The sequence below is a fragment of the Arachis ipaensis genome, chromosome B03 (assembly GCF_000816755.2).
Source record: "Arachis ipaensis cultivar K30076 chromosome B03, Araip1.1, whole genome shotgun sequence".
NCBI classification, from domain to species: Eukaryota; Viridiplantae; Streptophyta; class Magnoliopsida; order Fabales; family Fabaceae; genus Arachis; species Arachis ipaensis.
This window is the reverse complement of record NC_029787.2, coordinates 991,596-1,001,787: the sequence shown is the minus strand read 5'-3', so window position 1 is coordinate 1,001,787 and position 10,192 is coordinate 991,596. Positions and strand designations below refer to the sequence as shown.

The 10,192-nt window shown below is 39.9% G+C and overlaps 2 protein-coding genes across 2 annotated transcripts; both read left to right on the top strand.

The window, feature by feature from the left end:
- LOC107629416 (crocetin glucosyltransferase, chloroplastic) lies at positions 3,051 to 4,944 on the top strand. The gene has a single exon (XM_016332204.2). The coding sequence runs from the start codon at positions 3,383 to 3,385 to the stop codon at positions 4,853 to 4,855; it is 1,473 nt and encodes a 490-aa protein (XP_016187690.1). The 5' UTR covers positions 3,051 to 3,382; the 3' UTR covers positions 4,856 to 4,944.
- LOC107629417 (crocetin glucosyltransferase, chloroplastic) lies at positions 6,273 to 8,188 on the top strand. Its single transcript, XM_016332206.2, has one exon. The coding sequence runs from the start codon at positions 6,451 to 6,453 to the stop codon at positions 7,864 to 7,866; it is 1,416 nt and encodes a 471-aa protein (XP_016187692.1). The 5' UTR covers positions 6,273 to 6,450; the 3' UTR covers positions 7,867 to 8,188.

The following is a 10,192-nucleotide window of genomic DNA, read 5'->3' as shown; positions in this document are numbered from 1 at the left end:
TAAAAAAAGCCTTCTCTCTTTCAACTCAAAACCCAAAACAAAAAGGAAAAAAAATGCAAAACAAGATTCTCCGCCACTACTCCTCCATCGTGTCTGCCGCGTGCAACCCCAACACACCTCTTTGCTCTTCGACTCTAAGAATTCGAACTTCTTTTTCGCCATCTAATTCCTTTCTTCAGTCTTAGAGAAAAAAAAAAATGATAACTTTGGGTTCATTTCAAGTGTACGAGCTATCATACTTTCTTCTTCTTTGCTGCCTCAAGCTAAATCTCTATCTCACTAACACTTGTAAGTACCTCCACAATTCCAACTTACTTTCAGAAATTCCTCTCAACATTCAATCCACAAACCCAAAATCACCAATGGAAACCTTCATCCTATCAATAATTTTTTTCACCAGAACTAGAATCAGAATCCTTAACAACCTCACAATGCAACTGTGAAAATGGACCTTCTCTAAGTCCATTTACTAGCTCCATGATGACCGCTTCAGTGGGCAGGTCTTGAATCTCCAAGCATGCTTTGTTGAACCTTTTTATATAGTCCTGTAGAGGTTCTCCGACCTCCCACTTTATTCCCAGGAGGCTCGGTGCATGCTTTACTTTATCCTTCTGGATGGAGAACCTCATTAAGAACTTTCTTGAGAGGTCCTCAAAGCTGGTAACCGATCTTGGAGGGAGGCTATCAAACCACTTCATCGCCGTTTTTGATAGAGTGGTTGGAAAAGCCTTGCAGCGAGTTGCATCAGAAGCATCAGCCATATACATCCAACTTTTAAAATTGCTTAGATGATGCTTCGGGTCCGTGGTTCCGTCATAGAGGTTCATATTAGGGCTTTTGAAGTTTCTTAGAACTTTTGCCCTCATGATGTCCTCACTGAAAGGGTCATCTCCTCCCAGGGGAGACTCCTCTCGGTCGCCATGAGAGTTCCGGCTTCTAAGGGAAGATTCTAGCCTCAAGAGTTTTTCTTCTAACTCTTTTCGTCGCTCTATCTCCTCCCTGAGATTTTGTTCCGCCTCTCGTTGTCGCTCTAATTCCTGTTCCAAACGACCTTGGTGACCATGGACCAACCCCATTAGCTCGGCTGCATGGGGTGGCCCTTCCTTTCCTGATTCTCGTCCCTCCGAGGAGTTTACCTCTGGGTTTTTTAACCCAGAGGTGCCCTCTTTATGTTGGTCGTCGGTTCCCTGGTGAAGGGTTGGGTCTGCGTCGTTGTTTCCGGTATCCAGGTCTCCCTATTCGGAATCGGACGCGGTATGACCATCTTCTGGTGACTTGTCCGCCATCACTGGTCAATCTCTCGGATCCCCGGCAACGGCGCCAATGTTACAATGGGTAACCGGAGATTAATGGGCTGGACTCGTTAGGTTGGCCCGATCGTCTGAGGAGGGAAGCCTTCGCAATGGATCACGCTTCTGGGCCTCCGTCCGACTTGTGAATATAAATGAGCGAGGGGTGGTACCTGCAAAGACACTCCGATGCCTAAGTCAGCATGGGGTTAAGCAGGTTTAGAAAGTATTGGGACTTAGAGATACCTGAGGAGTGTCATTGTATTTATAATGGTGAGCCAATAACCACCGTTGGAGTAGTTCCACCTTTTAAGGAGGATAACCGTCCCTTTATATTAGGGAAGTTGAGAAATGGCTCATGGAAGTGGGTTGAGAGATTTTAGGGACAGTTACTAGTTTGAATGAGTGCCTATCTGCCAGCTAATCTTAGTTCCCGACTTCTTTACAGCAAGTCGTGTCAAGAACCAACTTCTCTAGGGGAAGGTCGGTGTAGGATGAGGCTCAATCCTTTGGGTTGGGCTTTTCGTTTGGACCTGAGTCTTAGCGTTGGGTCAGAGTATGAACAGCCGGTAATGGACGAAAATTGTCTGAAGAACTACTATGAATTCTGGAGTGTAACTTTGAAAACAAAATTGAGTAACTATTAATTTCAGAGACCACTTTAAACCTTAAATGCAAAATTTCAGAAATTATTTTAAAGTTTAACTCTTTTTTAAAATTTGGAATTTTCTATAAACGTTAATTATTTTTTTTAATATCAATTGTTCTGTTCTAATTTCTTAACCTGTCATAGAAAACATACATTAACAAATGAATAAACTATTCATCGTATAAAAGATGTTATTACCTGGTGCTCTAATAATAATAAGGAAAAGTCTACAAACCAGCAATTTTGTTAAATTCTGGCCAGCATATAACCAGTAAAGAAAAGTGAGTAATTGGATGAAATTTCACACCATTAAAACTATCATTGATGGCTATTTGATAGCTACAAATCACAAAATTGCTACCCTTAACATTCCTCTATTAATAATGTACACTTATACATTCATTCCACTTGGAATTACTTCCGAAAACTGAGATTTCCTTCCGTTTCAAAGTTGATATGTATCAGAATTTCCACAAGCAAAGTTGATCAGATGATCCACTAGGTCCCAAACAATTTCGTAAGCTCAAACGTCACAAGGTAGGACAAAGACAACCAAAAATTATATCTTATATCCAAAATAAATATTTACATATACACTTAATTACCGTTCTCGTTCTTTAAATATAAAACCAATTTTACTTAAACAATAAAGTTGGAATATTTAAAAAAATCATATGAATCCATTTCTGAAGGTGTAATATTATATAGCATAGTGAGATTAGCTCAACTAATTAAGTTAAGAAGGGTAATCTCTCTGGATTCAAATTCCATTTTACATAAAAACAACACGTTTATATTGAATATAGTAGTAATGTACAAAACAAGAAAAGACACATACATGGTTTGGAATTTAAAAATGCTACATATATTATTTTATTTTACTTATTTGAATATATAGTTTTGATTTCAATACGTATTTTTAACAAACTATTGATTTAATGATGAGTGCTACTAGGGAGACAATGACTTATTTATACAATATGTATAATAGGTTATATGAATTACAAAATGAACATCTCTTATATTATTTAGAATAATCGTCCGAATACTAGGAATAATAAACATCTTCCCAAAAGTTTAAATTGATTTTCGGGTTTACCATTGATTTTTGGATTCACCAAGGATTCAGATCTAAAACTCTAATACCATGTTATGATATCACTCATTCCAAAAGCTTCAACTGATGATAAAAAATAACACTAATAATTATATCTCTAATATTTCCTAAATCTTTATTGTACACATTATACAAATATTTTATTGATTCCTCGTACTTTCCTCGATTGATTTTTATTGTTCAAACTTCAAACCCCTATATATTATTTCAACGTGTCAGTTGTCACCTCGTTACTAATTCATTAGTCCAAAGAAGAAGGTGCGTGCCATACTTTATTACACAGATTCTATTTTCAGTTACCACTCAGCTGCTGCCACCACCGTCATCATGCACCATCACCACGTCCTTCTCATCACATACCCCGCACAAGGCCACATAAACCCTTCCCTCCAGTTAGCAAAGAGGCTCATTAATTTAGGCGCACGTGTTACCGTTTCCACCACCGTCCACGTGCACCGCCGTATGTCCGACAAACCCTCCATCCGCGGCCTCTCCTTCGTCCCCTTCTCCGATGGCTACGACGATGGTTTCACCACCTCCGATGACTCCAACTATGACCACTACATGACCGAGTACCAGCGCCGCGGCACAGAGTTCGTCACCGATCTCATAAACTCCGCCGCCGAAGAAGGCCAGCACCCTTTCACTTGTGTAATCTACACCTTCCTACAAAACTGGGTGGCAGAGGCGGCGCGTGCGTTTCACCTTCCCTCGGTTGTGCTCTGGCCTCAACCAGCGGTGCTCTTGGACATCCACTACTTCTACTTTCACGGCTACCGTGACTACATCAACGAGAAAATTACCAAAGAGCCCTCGTCGTGTTCCTTGGAGCTTCCAGGGTTGCCGCCGTTGAAACCCTCATGTGACCTACCTTCGTTTTATTTGGAATCAAATAATTCGACAAGTAAGTATCGGAACTCTTTCATTGCTTCGCTGATTGAAAAACAGTTTCGACACCTTGATCAAGAAGTCAAACCAAGAATATTAGCCAACACCTTTGAAGCGTTGGAACCTGATGCCCTGAGGGCCGTTGATGATAAATTGGACGTGATACCAATCGGGCCGTTGATTCCGTCGGCGTTCTTGGACGTTGAAAAAGATGGCGATGGTGATAGTTCGTATGGCGGTAATATTTTCAAACACTCGAATGATTATGTAGAGTGGTTGGACTCACAGGCGGAGAAATCGGTGGTTTATGTGTCGTTTGGTAGCTTCTGTGTGTTGGCGAAGAAGCAGATGGAGGAAATGGCGCGTGCGTTGTTGGATTCAAGGCATCCATTCTTGTGGGTTATTAGGGAGAAAGTAAAGAAAGAGAAAGAGAAAGAGAAAGAGGAAGAGGAAGAGGAAGAGTTAAGCTGCAGAGAGGAATTAGAAGCAAGGGGGAAGATAGTGGAGTGGTGCTCGCAGGTGGAGGTTTTGTCGCATGGATCGTTGGGATGTTTTGTGACACACTGTGGTTGGAATTCGACGATGGAAAGCTTAGCATCTGGGGTACCAATGGTGGCGTTTCCGCAGTGGGTGGACCAGAAGACGAATGCGAAGCTAGTAGAAGATGTGTGGAAGACAGGGGTGAGGGTGGATCGTGAGGAGGAGGAGGAAGAAGGGGTGGTGGAAGCTGGTGAAATAAAGAGGTGTCTGGATGTGGTGATGGGAAGTGGAGAGAAGGCGAAGGAACTGAGAGAGAATGCAGAAAAGTGGAAGAGGTTGGCGAGGGAAGCTGTGAAGGAAGGTGGCTCTTCGGAGCAGAATCTCAGGACTTTTCTTCATCAAGTGCATGACTTACTGCCTCAAAGTAGATGAGATCAACCCTTATCTTGTATCAGATTTTTCTTCTCATTCTTGACTTTTTCCTTCTTTTAATAGTCTTATAATAAGTCAAAATCTACTATGAATCTACTAGAAAGGAGGTTAACTCTAACATATGCCTTTGTGTTTTATATGATGTTTTGGGTTTTTTTTGTTTGTTTTACAACCTTCATGGGTTTCTTTGCCAATTGGAAATCAATAAAAAATTATAGGAGAATATTTGTTTTGTTTATAATGTTTTAAAATATTTAATTGTTGATTTTTTGTTCACAAAATTAGAAAACTTTTTCTCAGCAATTTATTAAATTTAAGATATTTTTTATTATTTGTTCAAATAATAAATTAAAGTTTAATTAATATTAACTTAGATACGAAAAAATATTAAATAAAATAGTTGTTTCAAAAAGATCGATATATAACGTAGTATAGAAAAAGAACTAAATAATATTAAAAAGATAATAGTTTAAAGTAATTTTATTTAATTTAATATTTATAATTTCATATATATAATTGTTTCGGGACTTACCTAGAATCGGAGGGTTGGGCTCGAATGAGAGGCCCAAATGTTAGAGAGAAGTGGTCTCCGATTTTGATTCACGTTTGGGACCGCCGTTCAAGTTGTGTGTATGTTTGAAGGAATGAGGTTTGGTAGCTGCAAAGATACTCCGATGTCTAAATCAGCAAGGGGTTAAGCAGCCGTGTCGTGTATTTATAAGTGATGATCCAATAATCACTGTTGGTGTAGTTCCACTTCTGATGATGGATAACCGCCCCTTTATCTTAGTGTTGTTGAGATATCTCTTCTAGAAGTGAGTGAAAGATTTTAGGAGGCTGTTACTTATTTAAATAAGTGTCATCTGCTAACTTATGTCGAATCTGACCTCTTTAAAAAGATCAGATGAACAGTGAAAGTCAAATCTTTGAATTGGACCTTTTTGACCTAACTGAACCTGACCATTACGTGGGTTAAGGTATGAACAATAATATTTATGATTACATATTTATTATATTTAAATATTATTATATATTATTTATTTAGTATTAATTATAATATAATTACAATAAAATAATTTAGAATAGAAAAAAAATTTATTCGTTTTGGAGGGAAAACGGAGGCATGAGAGATCGACACGTCACCTTTAGTAGCCGGGGGAAAATCCAGTTTTAGTATATTAAGTAGATTTTGATTATTTTTATCGAATGAACCACTCTCCATCAATCATGGCTCATATGAGCACCAAAATTTCGGTCATAACTCATCATTTGGAAATTGAATATACAGACCACAAAATAGCAATATTTTACTATTCTCTTTAAAATTTTATAATTTATAATTATTATTTAATCATCATTAATATTTTTAATAATATAAAATTATATTTAATAATATAAAATTATTTACTTATTTTTTATTAATTAAATATTAATTAAATTTTAATAAAAATACTGATTACTAGATTTTTTTTTCGCGGAGGACACACTGGCAACAAAATCATAGCACTTCACTACTCTATTTTTGATTAGCAATAGCTCCAACCGCCCAGTACTTATCTTTACACACATACGCTCAATAATTCAGCTACGGCACCATGGTCCGCCACCGCTTTCTCCTCGTAATCTACCCGGCACAAGGCCACATAAACCCTGCACTCGAATTCGCCAAGCGACTCGTCTCTTTAGACTCACACGTCACCCTCGCTATCACCATCTACCTGCACAGTCGCATGGTTAATAAACCCTCCTTCCCCGGCCTATCCATCGTAACCTTCTCCGACGGTCACGACACCGGTTTCAACGCCATAGCCGGCCGAGACGAAGATTACAAGCTCTACGCTTCCGAGTTGAAGCGCCGGGGCTCAGATTTCGTGGCAGACCTCATAAGCTCTAGTGCAAAACAAGGTCACCCTTTCACCTGCGTAACCTACACTTTGCTCGTTCAATGGGCACAAGAGGTGGCGCGTGGCTTTCACCTCCCTTCGGCGCTTCTGTGGATCGAGCCAGCCACGGTTTTCACAATCTTATATCACTACTTCCATGGATACGATAACTACATCAATGAGAAAAGCAAGGAAGAAAAGGCATCTTCATCTTATTCCATAGCACTGCCTGGTTTGCCGTTGTTGTTTTCGGCGCGTGAAGTACCCAGTTTCTTGCTGGTAGGAAGACCAAGTTTCTTGTCTTTTCTTCTTGAATCGTTTGAAGAGCAGTTTCAGGAGCTTGACAAAGAGACTAACCCTACAGTTCTCGTGAACACCTTTGAAGCTCTTGAAGCAGAGGCCCTGAAAGCCGTTGATAGAGTCAACATGATCCCCATCGGGCCGTTGATTCCGTCGGCGTTCCTGGACGGGAAAAACCCCAACGATACTTCATTCGGAGGTGACCTAATTCAAGACTCAAATGATGGCTACATTCAATGGTTGGACTCGAAGGCAGAGATGTCAGTGGTTTATGTCTCATTCGGTAGCTACTTTCCGCTATCTAAGAGACAGAAAGAGGAAATAGCACGTGCGTTATTGGATTGTAGACTTCCATTCTTGTGGGTGATTAGAGACGAGGAAGAGTTGAGTTGCATGGAGGAACTGAGAAAGAAGGGGAAGATAGTGAAGTGGTGTTCACAGGTACAAGTGTTGTCCCACGCTTCAGTGGGTTGTTTCGTGACACACTGTGGTTGGAACTCCACCATGGAAAGCCTGGTGTGTGGGGTTCCGGTGGTGGCGTTTCCTCAGTGGTCGGATCAAAAGACGAATGCGAAGTTAATTGAACAAGTGTGGAAGATTGGTGTGAGGGTGGTGGAGGATGAGGAAGAAGGGATAGTGACGGGTGGTGAAATAAAGAGGTGTGTGGAGGTGGTGATGGAGAGTGATGGAGAGAAAGCGAAGGAAGTGAGAACGAATGGAGAGAAATGGAAGATTATGGCCAAGGATGCTTCCAAGGAAGGTGGTCCTTCCGACACCAACTTAAAGGCTTTCCTCAACGCTACGCTTTTATCAACAATGAATGATTGACCACGACCGTTGCAAAACAAAATGATAATTCATATATAAAGAACACGAATAATCTCTCATCTCACCCATAATTGTGTATTCTGATTAGATCTCATAAGAAGAAAGATGCACCTCTCTGCATTCAAAAATTATATCCGATAAAGTTATTATCAACCAATATAGCAAAAGAACCGAACCACTTTTGTGTGTGTGTAATTGTTAAGGTTTGGACTAGTCATAATTATTTGTGATCATGGTGATAATACTTGTTTATTTGAAATTATGGGTGATGTTTGTGGTTATTGATGATTAATTGTTTAATGGATTGTTTTTGGAAATCTTTTGTCTTATTCTTCTGTTCTTTTTTCCTGTTGACTTTGGTGTATTGAGTTAAAGATATAGTAAGGTTAAATAATAGTAGAAAAAAAAAATCCAAACACACATGAATGTGATTTCATAAACACGAAGTGTGAATTAATACTCAAAATTATCTTTAAAATTTGATTTCTAATTTAATTTAATCTTTAAATTTTTAATTAATTTAATTTGTATCCTAAAATTTTGAGTTATGATTCAATTTGGTTTTTCTATTCATTTTCGTCACAAAAAAAATTGACGTGACAATTTTAATTAATATTTGGCACTGTTAACGGTTATATGACGTAGCAAAAATCTTATAAACATTAATTTAACTTCTAGGAATTTGAACACAAAAACTTAATTAGATTGTACCCCAAATATCCAAAATTAAAGTTATTTTTGGTGAGTTGGAGAGGATGTTGAGTAGCAAAAGTGAAACTTCCAAAAACTCAAGTAGATCACATTTACATGGTAGTTGTTACGGTGGGTAATCGGAGATTAGTGGGCCGGATGACGTTGGTTGACCCAAACGTGTGAAGGAGGTGGCCAGCTGGTGCACCTGAAACTCGGTGTTCCTCCGTTCGACTTGTGCGTCTGGAAGAATGGGGGGTGGCCTTCCTCTTCAACTCCTGCTCCTGGCGTTCCCCCTGACTCTGCTGGTGGTGATCTTCTAAAAAAGTGATTTTGGCTATTGGGGACCGGCCTGTGGGCCCCTCTTTTTAAACTCTTTATATTTATTTGTTGGTGTTTTGAACAATTTTTTGGCCTTTTAAGGTCGTAAACAAAACAGTAATGCCCCTTTTTAATAAGGGTTTAATTTATCGTTAGATAAATACCCTTTTTGGATAAGGGTTTTGAGTTACCTTATGCGCGCATGCTTTTCGTGGTTCCTTTGACTCTTTGATCTTTTCTGGAAAAAATCTTTTCTTTGGGATTTGCCTGCTTTTCTGAATTTCCTTGATTCTCAAGGCAGCCTTTTTCTTAGTTTTTCCTTATCTCTTTTTGTTATTCCTAGTACTCAATTTTGTTTTATTGAGTTTTTCGTGACTTAGGCTTTTTCCTCCTTAGGGAGGATGTCGAATTTTAGGTATTCGACTAAGGGGTTCATCCATCCGAGGTTTAATCCGACCACTTCAAAGACTTCTAGTGTGTCTTCCTTTTTTACCACTGAGGGTTCCTGGAGGGTCTCTTGAATCAAGCTTCTGTTATTTCCTCTTGGCTTGGTACTTGCTAGCTTGAATAGGGCGTCTGCTCTGCTGTTTAGATCCCGAGTTATGTGCTTCACCTCGGTTTCTGCAAAGCGCCCCAAGAGCTCCGAGGCTTTCTCCAAGTACCTTTTCATAGTTGGGTCTTTTGCCTGGTACTCCCCACTTATTTGAGAGGTCGCCACCTGGGAGTCGCTGTATACCATCACTTTCATGTAGTCATCCTTTGTTTCAATGCTGCTTCTCTTATCTGAGCTTCTTCTCGGACTTCAGGGAGCAAGTCGAGTTCTTCTTTATGTCCCTGTATATTCCTGATCTCATCGTGGAAAATCACTCTTGGGCTTTGCTTATTGACCTCTATTGGGATCATGGCTTCTACGCCATAGACTAGTCGGAAGGGTGTTTCTCCAGTGGCGGATTGGGGAGTTGTTCTGTGAGCCCATAGTACTTGTTGGAGCTCTTCAGCCCAAGCCCCTTTCGCGTCTTGTAACCTTTTTTCATTTCCAGGATAGCTCTACACTTGTCGGGATTGGCTTCGATCTCTCTTTGTGTTAGCATGAATCCTAGAAATTTTCCTGCCTCCACTGCGAAGGCGCACTTTGCAGGGTTTAGTCTCATCCCGTGCAACCTTATGGTGTCAAAGACTTGTGAGAGGTCGGATAGGAGGTCCACTTCTTCCTTGGTTTTTACCAGCATATCGTCAACATAGGCTTCCATTAAGCTCCCTAAGTGGGGGGCAAACACCTTATTCATCAGCCTCTGATATGTGGCCCCTGCATTTT